The 17,297-nt window shown below is 37.5% G+C and overlaps 1 protein-coding gene across 1 annotated transcript in view; it reads right to left on the reverse strand.

The window, feature by feature from the left end:
• Positions 1-309: 309 nt before the first annotated feature.
• The window catches only part of NUBPL (NUBP iron-sulfur cluster assembly factor, mitochondrial), an 86,302-nt gene continuing 69,314 nt past the window's right edge, over positions 310-17,297 (reverse strand). The window contains exons 9-11 of the mRNA XM_056345323.1: positions 14,839-14,959; positions 10,884-10,966; positions 310-1,250 (exon numbers count right to left, since the gene is read on the reverse strand). Of these exons, the coding sequence (XP_056201298.1) occupies positions 1,188-1,250; positions 10,884-10,966; positions 14,839-14,959 (267 nt within the window). The 3' untranslated portion in view covers positions 310-1,187. The remainder of the gene's footprint in view (positions 1,251-10,883; positions 10,967-14,838; positions 14,960-17,297) is intronic.

Here is a 17,297-nt window from a genome sequence, read left to right on the forward strand (position 1 = left end):
AAAAACAACTACATTCAAAATTATGAATAATTATTTGGACTACAGGGAAGATCTTGGACCCACAGAGGTCAACAGCAGAACTCCCTAGTATGAGCAAATTACCAGTATGGTATGGTTAAGATATATGTTTAAGATACCCATACTTGATTTACTTGTGTAAATGAAAAAGCCTAAATGTCAACTCAAACACCTAATTGTAAAGGTAAACTCATTCCCTGAAGGCATATTCTTCCACTTCCACACACCAACACAAAAACAAAGACTGCGAAAATATAAGGCCATAAAAAAACACACCAGAAGGTCACACAGTTTGAAGACCAAATTTTGCTTTACTTCAAAAATATATCTTTATATTAAAATTCCAAGTTGCTATATTGCAATAGGAGTACGTAATCATAAATTTAATTTATCTTGATCATTTGCATCCCCCAGCAAACTGAGCTCAGGCACAACATCTGGTTTTCAGTGAAGACCTTGGTTACCTAGTCTTCTGTCTGGGTCCATTATAATGCAAAGCAGTCAAGGAATCAGCCTCACAGTCATGTAATCCATTCTCCACTAAACCGTGAATTGCTTCGTGATCGAACATTATCCAATAAATAATGAATGAATCTGCTCATGATCCATCACAAGAAGTCTTCAGAGTATATGTGGAATTTTTAAAATTTTCTTCTAAGATGAACACACAAAAGTATTGCAGTTACGTAACTGAATTTGATTCTTAAAATGTTGCAGAACTTAAGGTCAGCTTGCTAGTTAACCAAGTGAAAAGCTGAATGAAAAGTGACACAAATCAGAGTACTGTAAATGTCATTTTTTTAAAGCAAGACTTATACCTTGGCATCCCTCTCATCATTCTGCTTGTCTGGAGTGGCTGGTTTTCATTCCTGACCTTAAAACAGGGCACATGTGAAAAAACACACTTCACCCCTTCTTGCTTGATGACATTACAACCCAGCAGTTAAATATTGTCTATCACCTTTTGCATACTTCAATCCATTTGGACATGGCCAAACAATGATTTGAAAAACAGTGACTACAACAATCTTAATTTAACCTCTAACAAATTAACTCCTAAAGAAGTTCTTAGAACTAACATATGGCATCAACAAAATTAGGTAGCGGGACTCTTCTGCATTGGTTGCACCAAAAGATCACTTTTTTCGTAAGTTTCAGAGATAAACACTTCAAGCAGGAGGTACTGGCAGTCGTCTTACTATTTCCATAGCTATCTTTAGATAGGCTTTAGCCTGTGAAAACAGAAACATATATTTAGCACCTTCATTTTCTATAAAAAGGAGTATTTTACATCTCATTAGGTATCTGTTCTTTCACACACCTTAAAAGAAATATTAAAACATTCCAATAAATGGGTTCATTTAGACAGTTTTGTGTTCAGGAAAAATGATGCATTAACACATAAAGTACAAGCATTATTTAAGAATTGGGGGTGAGGGTGGTGTAAAATTTAACTTCGGTATTATTCTGAGAACGGAACTTGTCTGAACAATTCATCTTTAACAGCAAAACAGAATCAATATTCTTCTGGAGGAGAAGTGTTGAGAAGGAAGGAGACACTTTAGTCCCACAGGTACTATTAATTATAAACTTCTCTCACCCTGAAGACTGAGATGCACCATGCACAGGACTGACATTAAGAATCAGAAAAAATACCCGACATTAAAAAAAGCATTTTTTGGAGATAATTAATCCATGATGCACTAGACTACACTACAGAATTTCCTATACACACATCAGAAATTGAAGTATTTTGAAAAAAAGACATCTTTCCAAAACACTGAAGTGGGTATTGGAAAGAAGTAAATCCACAGCACTAGAACCCATACAGCAAAATCTCCCTCACACCAACCTGCAGCATCTGGTCAGATAGGCTGGAGGGCAAAAGAGCACAGAACTGTAAGACTATCAGGAGTGACCCAAATAAGCATACTACTTTTAACATCTCTAAAAACATCACACAGCTAGGATCGTGATCAGCCTAACATCAACTATTCATAAATTTAATGTCAAGTGACATGTATAAAAATCACTGCCTGAAGTCCAACACAGAACAAACCATAACATGAAGTAATTACTGTACTTGACTCAAAAACTTGTAGCCAAAGTGGAACATGCCTTTTCGGAAGTTCTCCAATCTCGATATAAAGATTTTCAACTAAAAGAGTGCCTTTCTGTCTGTATACATATATATCTTGTACGTCGTTCCAGACGTTGATTTCTTCCACTGTTAAAAATGTACACCTTCTCCGTCATCTGAACTTGTCATTCTTCAGTTTCGAGCTGGTGTCTCATGTTGGATTTGTCTAGTACAACAGAAAACTCTCCTGCTATTCAGCTTGCTTCTACTCCGTTAAGATTGTAAGCAAGCTACTTCTTCATCTTCCCCAGCAAGCTGCACGTGGGCCCCACACTGACAACCTTCCCTGTTTTACTACAAGAAATCACCACGATATTCCCTACCGCACTGATCTCTCCTGCCTCCTGCAGCACTTAGAAGCCTCTAACCTTGAGCTGGACCTTGTATCCCCGATGTGCCTTTAAAATAGCAGACAAGTGCCTGAGGCCAGAGCTTGAGGGGCAGGAAGAGACAATCTCACCTGGGACACTAGCACCAACTGTCACTGGTCTGAACCAGGTGGCAGCCTTTTGCAGGGCCAGGCACCCCTAACATGCCTCTTCTCTTCTAGGGTTTGCTCCTGCCTGTACGGTTCTGTTCTCTGGCACTCCTAGCCCCAGCAACTCACAGTCTCAGTGCTCACAAGACCTTAAAACTAAAGTCATGTAATTTTCTGAGTTTTTAACAAACACAGACACCAAGCTAGAATGTGTTTCAATGAATCAATTAACAAACTACATGGAAAGTCTAACCCCTTGTAGATACTGCCCAGGCAGGCTGTTCCTGCTCCGGAGTTGAGCAAATTGTACACAGAATTATAAATACACCATAGAAATTGTTCCTGCAGGTGCAAAAAGTTAACGTAGGACAGTGGTTTTTTACATAGTTAAGATAGGAGATGTTCTGCACATAAATCAAGGTATCAGCAGCGATGGATCATCCATACGCTGCAGTAGTCATACTGGACCATGGACTACCTCCACTGTTAAAACTGAGCTAAACAGCAGTTCAGGAAAACTTATTTCATCCAGCCAAAGACACCAGTGGCAAGAGTCCCTGGAACACTGACTTCCATAACCATCCAGATAGCAACCAGATATCCTGCTTGGGAGACTGGATGACTTGTGTAAGTGTCACCCTACGTCAAGATCCCAATACACTAGGTTTTTTCCCCATCGAAACACTGCTAATGAGTATCTGGGCGACAATTCCACAATGCACACTGACTCTCATTTGCCAGGTAGCTGATCTGTCACTTTAACAGGAGGTTCCTGGTTCAACTCTTTGTAGCCAGCACACTGGTATCACCTAGCCCTAGCGTTATCACCAACTGGTCATGCTTGCTAAGCACCCTGGGGTTTTGTGTTTTCCCAGACCACTACTTTATATGCTGAACAGACCAGTATCTCCTGCATGTCCTTACAGAACTCTACCAGTAACTGGTTCTTGACAAAATCAACTCTTTCAAGCCTTAGTTTCCTATTTTTGAACAAATCGTTCAGCTGTGAGCGAGGACCTGTCTATCAATCAACATATGTGACAGGTCTAAACGGAATCTCAGGGACTGTCAACACGCCTTTCATTACGTAAACACAATCCCACACGTACTGAATGCCTTCTTCTACTTATGATCTTTTCAGTGTGGCATCTTCAGACAGCACAGCTCAGTTCACTGGTTTACTCCATCACTGCTCATCAAAAGATGAGTTGCAACTGAAAATGGAGAGGGTTTTATTTATTTCCTTTTTGGGTGGAAAGACAGAGGAGAAAATGTAAAGGATGACTTCTTACTCATCACTCAGAACAGTTTTCATTTTAATAGGATAAAAGTGAACTTTACAGATCAGTTTTTCCCTTTATGGTTTGGAAGCTGTAAAGGAATGGTTTATAGGCTGTCTTTCTGAAAGCATTTTTTTGCAGATGGACAGCTTCCTATTTAACAGTAATACATCAGTTAGCTGGAAGCCAAACAGTCTCCCTGCTTTGAGAGGATGAAGGAGAAGCGCACAGCAAGACAGAATGCCCTAAAAAACACAACAGACTTGTTCAATACAAACGCTGCCTAGATGGGGTCAGAGAGCAGCACTGGGGAGGGCAGAAGCAGAAGTGTAAGGTGACGATGTTCAGAGTCAGAAGAGCTGGATAACAGCCACATGAGAGACTGTTCACCTCTCAAACAACGATACAAACACTGCCAGAAGAGCGCAGCATTCTTTAAATCGCAAACCTCCTCAGGACTGAAAGGGCACTGTAGATGAGGTGACTAATGACAGCATAGATCATGGAGTAGGAAATGGAGAACTTGTAATGAAGTTCATCAGCAAAAGGACTGCAACGTCCTACTTAGTCTAAACAATCAGAACATCCCGATTCATTACTCTTTGGGATAATAGACATGGGGTAGTTTTAAACCACAAGCATTTTTATTAGTTCACCTAATTAAGCCCTATGGTAATCCTAGAGAAACGTGAGCCTTTCAGTTACGGCATTTCTTTGCCCCTAAAAATCTCACCCATGAGGGACGTATGCATCACTGCTAAGATTACTGCCAACTGACCGTGCAGCTCACAGCTGCCGGCCCTGCTCTCATGGACTGGCGCAACCTGCTAGTTTGCCTTTCACTGAAGTACAGATCTCGGCCTGCAAACAGCTCGCTATAGTGGCTTATGGTGTCCAGGGTAATGGCCACAAAAATACAGAATACAATTTACCCATCAGGAAAGTCAAAATAGTAGTAGCTGATACCACATTTGCCTTCACCCCAACCACTGCACACACACATCATCGGCAACTCAGAAAAAGCATACCGATCCCATCACTTACTTGCAGGCCAAGTACACCATAGAGTGCAAATCCCGGTACTGACATGGTTTCTAACTTGTATTTGTGATTAAAAGACTCCAAAACTATTAAGATATTTTATCCAGCCCAGCAATCCAAGGGAGAATCTATGCAAGTCCTGACTGTCTGGAATATTGAATGCTGTGGATGCTACCATACCTATAAAGAAGGATAAGGTATTTAAATCTGCTTAACTGAACTTAGGGGTTTATACTTTATTCATTGCTAAAGGAAACTATCAACCATGAGCAACTAATCAAATAGTGACTACAACAAGGACAAATACTAGACTCTGCTACCATCTGCATGAAAATGATGACAGGTGATGGCTTTTGCTCTTATTAACACTCTTCTTTGCTCAACCACAGTCCATTTTCCAGTTCAATCAGACATTTTAAAATAGCTTTAGCTTCCATGGAAATTCCTTGTTTGACATGATTCCAGCCTTCAGTGCATGACTGAAGCTGCCCTTTGGTGTCTCTATTTTACTGTGGTCAACTCAGAAGGCACTAGAAGCATGATGACAAACATAGCTTTATCTAAATTAGAAGCTCATTTAAAAGCTTCATGTCACACAGAGAAATTTTTGGTTGCTGCAGGCCCAGGAGCCTTTCCCATTCTGTCCTCCTCTGGCCAGCTCTACCGTAAGAATCTTCTTTGCACGTACTGGCAACTCCTGCCAAGCTGCAGTGAAGTCTCAGCCCAGAAAGGGGACATAATGAGACGATAAAAGTCAGTCCATAAATTACAACATGAAGTGGAGGAGATGGGTAAGTAAATTGGATGCTTTCGGAATCTAATACCTCCAAAAAAATCCTCTGTGCTCATGGGAAATTTCCTCTTAATCCTATATATCAGCAGTTGCAACAGCCAAGCCATCCTCTGAGGGAGCCTCAGCTGGGAAACACTGCTAGCCCCAAGGTGCCATTACGCATGTACATCACGCAGGTGCCATTATATACATCAAAAAGCACAACCTGCCCAGAAAACATGGTTAAGTAGAACAGCGCAATTCAAATGCAATATAGTAACATCCCTCAAACGGACTATCCTACCACTCAGCATTTTCTTCAGCAGTGAAGCACAAATGAGGGTCTGATGACGCACTGTACTATCTACACCCTGAATGAAGGATTCAAACCTACACATACCAAATGCTACTGTGACCATTCAAAGTAAGCCTTGATGATAAGGCGTATTATAAACCACACCATGCAGCGTTCTTCAGGGTTTGCTTTTTTTAAAAAAAACTATCACACCCTGAAGAGACCACTCTTCAAATTGCAATTATTTCAGGACACCTAAACAACAGCAAATATTATTTGCTGCCACTACCTCAATTTTTCTCCAATTATTTCTTGCAAGCTTTAAAAGGTCGTACATTTTTACCCTACTCACGTTATCACCCTTCCATCGAGTTCTACAAAAAAAGTCTTTCTGAATACAAATTCCACTTGTCTCTTTGGATAATATACAGTAAGGTCTGTAACATTTCTAATTTTCAATTGAAAAGTTACTTTTAACCAGACGTACTTTCCTCCGTTATGTCAGACGGCTGATGCCTTGTGCCCTTGCTTTGCACCTGACTGGGCTTCTTCTCTTCCCTTATAGATCTGCTTGCAATTTACTGAGCTCAAAATCCTTCACCAACATCTATGAGTATATGAAATCTGCAAGGCTGAATACATTCCACATTGTTAACCGTGAACTAGACAGTAACAGAACCTCCCCTAAGAAGCATGTGGAGTTTGTATCATACACTGGTCTTTATCACAAGCTAGACAGGATTACATTAAGCATGTTTTCCAGCCACAGGTCCTGGTTTCCTTGCTCCAAGTCTGGCTCTTCTCCTACCCAAGTCATAAATTCCTCACCACACTTCATGTAAGCCTGTGCATACCTGCAAAACTCTGTGCGATATGGGGATCCAACACTCTAAGCTATATATGATTCACTGGGTTTGCTCTTTTTCACCTTCCCCTGCTTTCCCAATATACAACACTTGATTTTTATGTTACAAGAGGGTGAACTCAAAGTATTTTTCCTTAATAGATGCCAAATGTTTTCCATAACAATATGCGGCAAGAAAACACTAAGGAACTAAACTAACTGTTATATGTTTCCTGGAATTTGTTGGGGTTTTTTTCCAGAAGTAGTCACCCTCCATACTTTCTGCCATGAGGGCTCGCTACCACTGTAATAATGGAGAAGGGGAAGAACACGAAATCTAAACTTCATTCTTCCATGACTTCTCTGCTGTCTTCAATATACTATCCCTGCTGAACCTCAGAGGTGTATCATCTCTCCTCCACAATTTATTTTTTTTTTTAATCACCTCACTCCCAGGACAAGAAGATGAGGCACACCTACTACTTGCCTTGGCCTCCAGCATGTCTCCTCCCTGAAATGTCTATCCCAACAAGACTCCCTAGCTTCTAGAAGATGAATGGACACACTGGTACAGCAAATGTATTTTGTACTTGATTAAGCAGCTTCTTTGATCTTGAGACAGATGGGAGTCCAGTGCTCAATGGTCACAGCCAGCATGTCTGTTCTAGCAAGGTATTAACAAATCCACTGTGCCATCAAGTCTGTAAAAAACCCGAAGTTTCTAGAAGGAAGTCCTCCCAAGATAACCAACTGTCCCGTATCTCTCTGGGTTTTGTGCTCACAGATGGAAGAGTCTTTGGAACCCCTACTTGTCTCTTCCGCCAGTGCCGACAGAGAGTTCACTGGGCATTTAAGGAACTTATTTGGTGGAAGAATGACTCCACTGCAATTAATCATGTTCTGTATTACTTGCTGTGTTTCTAGCCCTCTTTTCTGCAAGTTCCAGGATGCCTTTTTCAAACACTTGATTTGCTGTTGGTTCCTTCTCATGAGGTTTCCCTACCTCTGAGCATGATCAATTCCACCTGGTTTCAGTGATCCCTCATTTGTTTTCCCTTATTTGATCTCCTCCCCTACCGTTTTCTCCATTCCACAATTTTAGCAGTGTTCCTGATTTTCCTTTACTAGGTTTTGCTGTCTAGAGACTCTCTCATGTGTTTGGGTGAGCAAAAAAAATGCAGCCCTAGTCAGCCAATCCACCTCCACAGCTTGATGGAGGAGGAAAATGCTCCCAAGACTCCCAGTTATCTTTAGAAGGGTCTGGTAAATCCTCATTGTTGATTAAACCAAGAAACGATTAGCTTCTTGTAGAGGACCTCAGATCACTCCCAATTGCTGCAATGTGTCTGCCCTCTTTCTGTTAGACTAGCCCCTGCCATTCAGGCTAACACGTGAGTACAGCAATATTCCATTTCTACAGCACATAACAAAGTTTTTTCATTGAAGAGTGTTAAGAAAAAGCCACAACTTAAAACAACTAATCTGACAGAAACACTAACATAGACAATGTTATACCAAGAGCAAAATCATTTTACCAGCACCGTTTATTTCTCCTTGGGGACTGTCTCAAGCTTCACCAGAAGAGACCTCCAGCCATTAAACCATCGCATCCTTTCACTATATAGTCAGCCCTTTCCATAAGCACACAAGTCTTACGTAATCTGTGTCTGCCCTGAGGAAGAACTTTTTGAGTTAACACATGCATAATTCTATAAGTAATTTTCTTTTTTATGGAAGTGTTGTTTTACTTCTTAGTTCTCTGATGGTTGTGAAAAGGAAACTTCTTTTCCACCAATTACATTAAGTATTAAAATAATGAATTTAGACAAGTTTGCTTACATACTTTTAAAATTCTAGTGTAGAGTGAGCACTATGCTCTTATATAGCAGAAAGGCAAGCTGAACCACACAGCAGGTGTATAAGCAAAAAAAGTATTAGCTAACACATTTCAGAAAGACCCTTTAATCTTGACAGAGCTTAGGTGTGACAGCATGCTGGGTTTCTGAGAAGTCAATCACCATCCTTATCCCCCACTGTCTGAATCTGCTAGGTATTATTTCAGTTCTGTGATTCTGTATTTGATTTAAGTGTGTTCTAACAAAAACAGCATAGAATTTCGTATAAAAACACCCCTGTAAATTTAAGGGACAAGAGCAGAGATAATTTCAGCAGCTCCGAGCACCTTGTTCTCTATCTGAAAAATTGTGATTGTTCATGCATGAATAACCGTAATGTTAGTTTGAGAAACACGGTGATGGGTGTCTTGTATTAAAGATCAGAATCTGACCTTCTGTGACCTCTCCCCACCATCAGTTATGTGCCAAGAATTTAATTTTTCTTTTAAAATACAAGAGAACAACAATAATTTTCTCTGTCTTTAAAATGAGAAGCAAAGCAGGGATATAAAGGGAAATTATTTTTCATTCTGTAGAGGTTAGTGACATCTGAAAAAACCCTCTTTCTCTGAGGACAATTATTATCTCACAGACACAATGGCAAAGAATATTAAGAGTTTTCCCCAGAGTCACACACATTTGTCAATCTTTATTCCACTTCATATTTAACTTAATTGCCACAAATGGTGCTTATAAACCCTCCTTTCGTTACCAAGAACATAGTCCAAGGAGGAACAGATGGCAACACAACAGACTTTCTTGTCTTTTCTGATTTTCACAATGCTATCCCACATGTCTGAATTTTTAGATTGATAGCCCTGCAGGCTAGACTCTTGGTTATTATAGATTTCAGATACTGTGAGCCTTCCATCTTAGTTTGCTTAGCTGTTTTGCTTCAACTTTGACCTAATCCATGCATCTATTCAAACCTTCGCACTGCTGATCAAACTTCCCAGACAGAAACTACCGTATAGTTTATAACGATTCCTTTTCACAAGAATTCGGACTCAAGATCACTACATTATTCCACAGAGGATCAGCACAGGCCTTGCCCAAGCCTAACAAAAATATTGTGTTCAATTAGAAATCAACATGCCATAGAGCTGCTGCTTCTCTTTCAAAACAAAATTATGTATTACAATTTTAAGACTATCACTATTCCTCTGGAATCCTGATCGGTATGTTAATAACACTGGATTACGCGTTAATCCCTGCCCTTTATTTTTTCTTTTAAAAGAGTGGGAAGGACAAAAAGTATTTCAGTACATGCCTAGCAATCACGGTATTACTGATATTAGAAAGTACCATAGGTAGATTCTACCTTATCTCTAATTGATTCTACCATCTATTATCAGCATTAGTCACTGTTATTTTTACAGGAACATTTAAACACCAGTCAAGTGAGGCTGCATCATGCCATATACTGCACAAACACAATGTGGCAGACAACACCCTGCCCTACAGAGCCCAGCAGATAAACACCAGCAGAGGAGAAAGAAAATACTAGCTAGGAAAATCTTACTCTATCAGAGTTAATGAAGTTTTATATATGCAACTGCTTTTCTTTAGACTTGCATATTTGACTTCCATCACCTCAACAACTCACATTTTCCTTTGGCAATAAAACGTTACAACAAATGCACTGAAAAATCCATTTCCTCTTGTGTGTAAATTGCTCCACTTCCTGCTGAAAACAACCCAGGTACTGACAATACACAGATTTTGTTCCAAACATCTTTGGATAGGACCCTTTGACAGTATCCAGGCTCAACTATCAAAGGCTCAACTGACAGTTTTAGAGGACCTACATTTGCTGCAGTATCTCACGAGGCTTGACACTGACCTTCCTCTTCTTGGCATGCCAGAACCTGGATCAAATCTTCGCTATTTTGAATGATTCAGACTAATTAAACAATAACAAACCCACAGAAGCAGAAGGGATGACCAGCATTCCAAAATGGAAGGCCTGAGTTACTTGATGATACTATCCTCTTTTACTTTATTTCCCTAAGTTACACTCAGATACACATTTCTTTTCAAACAGCAGTAATAAGCAACACTCTCCAATCACTTTTGGAAGAGGGCTTTTGGTTGTTTTAAGTGCAGTGCACCAAACTTACGGCATCGCTTTGAGGCTGTGAGATCACAACAGGCTGTCCTAAATCGCATGTCTCCCGTATATTAACATGCAGTGGAATGTCTCCTGTATCAAAAATACCAAGATACACATACGTGAAGACCTCGTATTTCTTAAATGTTTCATTAAAACAGCCCTAAAGCAACTTGGAATCACATTCCAGTTTGGTATATTCTTTGAATTACTTAATTTCAAAAAATAATCTTTTAAAATGAAAATTGGCTGCAGTACAGTTTCTGTACATCCATAATGATTAATGCCAAACATATTCTGGATGTTTCATTCTCTGAAAAGGAAGGGCTATGCTTTGTAGTCATTTATTAGAGAAGGCAGTTTGCCTTCTTTTGCCTCAAATACACAGGAAAACACAGGCTGAGATACAAATTATTTTGCGTACATTAAAAAAATTGCTTGAGTGTTAGGCAAATGCTCATAATGCAACTTACTGTTCAGCCTACGTCCTCATTGTATGTTCTTTTCAGTGCTGTTTTAAGATTCTAATCACTGTTCAAAGACTTCTTTGAATACTTAATTTCCAAATAATAGCATTTGTTATTGTCCTTATTAGGCCTTGGATCCAATTAAAAGGTAGACAACTATTCAGTTCATTTTTTCTATCCAATAGAAGTCTTCTTTATATTCTGCTTTTATAACAAGCAGGGAACTGTGAGAGGAAAGCCACACTCTAAAGGAGAATTAGTTAGCAGCCCCATTCCATTCTGAAACATACTTTCTGAAACACACTTTTTTCAGCACTGAAGAAAAAAAAGCTCCCATGTTCAGTTCATTGCTACACAGATAATTATGAAGGGGACTGAAGACCAATTTTCTTTTACAGCTACATTTTACATCATGGATGGATGTAGACAGAACAGCCTACCCTTAGTTCAATCTTGACTGGTCTCAGGAATTGTATCACTTTAATTCATACACTTTAGCAACATATTTTTTTTTAAAACACAGACCAAGGCCAGTGTAAATTACTGAAGTTCAATGTAGTCAGAAAAATAAATGTTAAAAAAAATCATATGAAAACTGACACAGATTAAGGGATAAAAAACAAAATCAAAACCAAGCAGGAATATAAACGAAAAAAATCAAAACACAAAAGCTGCGGCTCCATGATTAGTGAGCTGAATCTTCAAAGCACTTAAATTTGTTATGATGATTACTGTCAATTTCCTTCAGATTTAGTAGTTTCTTTCTTCAGTCATGATTAAGTTTCTTTAAACACAGAAATCTGTTCATTTATTAAAAAAAAAATAACAAATGTTTAGGGGGTCCTTTGGAAGTTTTTTAACCTTAAATGTTCTTAATAGAGTAACAGTAACTTTGTATATCTCCCAGAAGTTAGTTCCTACCATTATGCAGAGACCAATCTTCACTTTTCGCCCAAGGATGTTTTGTTAATGAAGAAATACTTCTTCACTGTCAGCTTAATAACAATCTCTGAGAATTACAAAAAAACTGCCTACTACCAAATGGCAGCCCCTTTTTTTTTTTTTCCTCATACTTACAAATAACATGCTAGTACTTGAGGAGCATAACAGCACTTGTATGAGCAAAAGTGCAAGTCAGAAGACAAAGCAAAATGCAATCAATTTTAAAAAAAATAATCAAAACTTTCTAAGTTAAGTAGAAGCACAAAGACAGCAAAAGCATCTGCACCACTGTTTGGGTGACAAGAGTTTGAGTGAAGAAGTTGTTTCAGCACTATTCTTCACTACAGAATGTGATGGCAGCTTGCCATCGTAAGTTTTTCTGATACTAACAATTATTGCTGACTGCAAAAAAAGGGTAAGTGCCAACAATAATTTGAATTTCTTGTAGGAAATAAAAACAAAAAGAATTCTAAAAATCTGAAAGCCATTGTTGCTGGTTCTATTAGCAGATACAGTTTAAAATGTTCCGAAGTGCAAAGGCCAGGATGGAGTGTTCAGAAATTATCTTATTCATTATTTGTATCAAAGGTATAGCTTTCTGGTCACAGTCACGGTCATCAAACTTCAAAAAAAAAAAAAGTAAAATAGGGCAATTTCAGAGGCAGGGAGAGAAACAATCAGCAGCACAAAGCCTCTCTCACAAACTTTGGCACACTTTCCTTTAGGGAAGAATAAAAAGATGAAAAAAATCACAAATATATGAAATAATGAATTACACTCAAAGGTGTACTGTCAATTGCTAATTGTCTCCTGTCATAAAAAAAAAAAAAGGAGGCATTTAGTAATATTAAAGGCAGCAGATTCTGACCAAATTAAAAAAAATACTTTTCTACCCTGCACATTGTTAGCTTGCAGAGTTTGTCAGATGTTACAATGTAAACTAAAACCTACTGAGGTTTCACAAGAGGACAAGGTCCTTAGTTGAACAAATTGAACAGTCACAAGTATTTCAAGATACAAGCAAAGTGAGTTTAGAAATACTAATATTAAATATATATATATATGTATAAACAAATAACTTCGAGGCTTTTGGGCAGAATTCAAGTAACACTGGGATAAAACTTCCATTTGGATAAATAACATAAAATCTGTGAACAGTAGTTCTTATAATACCATATGGTGTTATATAATGGTCATCCCTGGAAGGAGGAGTATACTAATCAGATCAAGTACTGTAATTCTAAATTTAACCCTTGGGGCATTAATCTCATTCTGGTCTTTCACTGACAATTTGAAGGTAAATTTCACTCTTTTTATGTAACTTGTCCATCCCCCGCTAAACCAGTAAATCTCTCACATCACTCCTAATTAATACAATCACAATCAGTTCTGCCCTCTGAGGAAATAACAAAACCCATCTATAGGACCAACAGCATAGGCACATCATTTGTGCCTGTGTGTCTAAATGCATGTTTGATTCAACTGCTTGCAGACGATTTGCATCCATCCACATAACCCAGGGCTGCAGAAGTCCCCCTGGGCTCTGATCACAAATCATTATGTATTCAGAAAACTGAAAGCCCAAAAGCATGTCTTTAATTATGTGTTGCCTTGCTATCTTAAGTTTATGTCAGACCTTGATGTTTCTGTGTTGATCTTTCTAAGTGTGCTTCCTGGTTCTTTTTAATGAATTAGCTATGGAAAATCATTGAGATAATTATAGTAATACGTGGAAACACATCATTACCACATGCAATTATCCCATTTACTAACTTAATTATGTTGTGTTATATTCTGCAATTTTTTTTTTACTGACAGCACAGGTTGAAATACACCTTTTTAAAATAGCAATGTATATTTTAAAGATCAATATATATATTGGCTTATAGGCATGCCAGATTGTTTAATTATGGCTTATTTTTGTTTTCAATAAAGATCAATTTTCTTTTGAAATAACACTTTGCAATTCGGTGTATTCTTTTAATCTCAACACTTAAATACAATCATTACAGTCTGTTTGCTCCTGCACAAGAGTCAATACATCTTCACATGGGCATAAACTCAACTGCTTTAAAGGATTGCATTTCAAACTACCGTATTTATTTCAAAATGTAACAACTTATTTGATTTAAATGAAATAAATTAGAAAACTTCTATTGACATTAATGGAAAGAGTTCAGGTCTGTTTTACAAGACCAAATGGAATTCTTGGTTTTTTGTAAAAAAATGTTGTATGATCAATAACATAATGAATTTCAGGTAATATAGTACATCAATATCAAAACAGTTCATGTTCTGCACTGTTTACAAACCAAAAGAGACTGAAGATGCATTTCAAGAATTTCGTATCCAGTCCACATCTCATTTACAAGAATGATCCTGACAAGGAACAGAGCGTACAAAAACTGAGACATTCAACTACTTAAGTTATTAGTTATATCTGCATTCTGTAGTCTGCATATCTAGGATTATGCAGTTCCATACTTCAGTTAATGCTTCCCTCATGCACAGCATAAAATTTTTTATTCAAAAAATAAACCCACTTTATATTCTTACCTAAAATATCCAATCCAAGGGTTTTTGCTAGATCTCTTACACCATCAGCTCCAAAAATGTGTGTCTCATGCTTACATTTGGGACACTGGAAAACACTCATATTTTGAACCAGTCCTAAAACCTGTGAAAATCAAAGAACGGAATGTTCAAACCTGGGATTCAAGCATGGGTATTTCCATTATTCATCTCTGACAATAGAGGAGAGATTATCAACAAAGAATCAACAATGAGTACACATTTATAATGGGAAGTAGAACAATAGTATCAGATTCATTTGTTAATGCCGATACTAACTCTTAGTCATCGTCTCGCGTGCACTATCATTTGTGCATTCAAGTTTTTCACGTTTAGACCTCTCAAAGGTTAACAAACTTATCTGTAATAAAAAGCACCTCTTGTAGAGGCCCATAGAGAGAGAACTCACTCTGCCAGTATTTCACTTTCAAACTCTCAGTACTGGAAGAATTTTCATGTTGTGTTTTATAGCTTTGTAATTTGCAGTTTTATAAAAACATACCATTACAACAACTGACAGAATCAGATATCCTTTTAAGATAATTTAAAGATATATCTTAAGATATAAATTAACCTGCAGGAAAATGTTTTCAAAAAGAGTCAGATTTGTTTTTCTTCCGAAGAGCAGAAACACATTTTAAAGATCAAACCAAAAAAATAGTTACGTCAAACCAAGTGGCAAAAACCACAGCATAAAAATATAATACACATTAGGTACCTTTCTGTTGATGCCAGGTGTTGAACATCATCCTTGCAAAATATGTCAAATGAAAATTTGTCCTATCATGCACACATCATCTTTCACAATGTACCATAATGCTAATGATAGCATTGATCTCATTTTATTCACCTAGTAAACAAAACTGTTCACTGAGGCACAGCAGAATGTCTCAGAAGTGATGAAAACAGCATTCAACCACCACAGGGTAAAGTTTCTAACATCTGCTAATCAACAGAAGACCTGCTTTAAGAGGTTCAATATTACAACATCCCACTTGAAGATTTATATGTTATCTAGGTATGTCACACACACCATAGTCATCTTTTTAAAATATTAATATATATTTCAAGTACAAAAAGCTGTTATTAATTTTGTAGTATTTTTTACTTTTAAATATCCCTGAGCATTCTAGTTTTGTGCTTGAACTAGCTGGCCTAGCTATTAGAGCAGTAACAAATTCACTATGCTAATGAAGCCTATCTGAAAGAACATACCAGTGTTCAATGCAAACAAACAAATACTAATTAAATGACAGTGTATGTACAACTTTTGGCACCAAAATTTAAAAAAGCATGTTATTTACAGTATCTCCATAAAAATTTCCTTAGATATAACCTAAAAATAATCAAAAGATGATCATCTGGGTTTTTTTCTGTACCATTTACTTATGTAAAACTTCCAGAGGGTTTAAAGCAAGGAACATTCTAAGAAACAGTAACAAAACAGATTACCTACTTTCAATTTAAAATCATAAATTTTACCCATTTTCTGCTCTCTCCCAGGAACTGCCAGAGAAGCAAGAGGAACAAGTTTCTATTTACTGGCGCATAATTACAGGTAATTTTCTCATCTAGTTTTTAAACTAAGAGAGACATGAAATACTACATGTCCAAGGGTATGTTGTGCAAGGATGGTAAAAAAAGGGCTGTCTACAGCCACAGTCTTCTACCGATGTCCTCTGAGTAGGCATTCATCGTGTTCTCCTTTTTCTCTGGTGCTGTGAACTGGAGAACACTGGAAAGAGTATTATTTCACAAAAGAGTATTTTACCTAGGATACAGGGAAGCTATTTTCTGCAGCACAGGAAAAAAAAGAGAACGTGACATTTATACATTAACTGAATTAATTCATCTTCAGGTGTCTTGGGGTTTGAACCTTCTGTTCTCCTTATAGTCGTCATACATTTGATTCAGCAAATTCACAATCAAAGTTTTGTAGTCCACTATTGTTTTGTGAGAAGTTAAGAACTAGTACAGCTGTTTTGTTAATTCTTTCATAAACTAGTAACTAAGTCCTTCTGCCAGTTAATGCAAATGCCGAGATACAGCTGTAGCCCCAATGCTGTATCAACTCTACATGTCTTATTCACTGTCCTTTTTTGTTTTCACTTCCACCAAATCTTACTAAAACTAAATGACACTTCAGAATTAAACAATCATTTTTATTTTTTCAGTGTTGTTCCTATCTGTCAGCCAATAAGTAATACATATATATCAATACATAAATTATTCTTCTGGAATATGAAGACTTTTTTTTAATATTAAGTTGCCAATTACAAACACACTACTTAATACAGATAGAATCTGTGCAAACATACACAACTTTAGTGCTGAAGTATATTTTTAACATGCATATTTCTGCAGATATATTTACAGAAGTAAGAGAGTTCACTATGACCTTCAGGGTTTAAATCTACAGACAAAATAATAGGTCTTGAGAATGA

Source organism: Falco biarmicus, chromosome 7, assembly GCF_023638135.1.
Source record: "Falco biarmicus isolate bFalBia1 chromosome 7, bFalBia1.pri, whole genome shotgun sequence".
NCBI classification, from domain to species: Eukaryota; Metazoa; Chordata; class Aves; order Falconiformes; family Falconidae; genus Falco; species Falco biarmicus.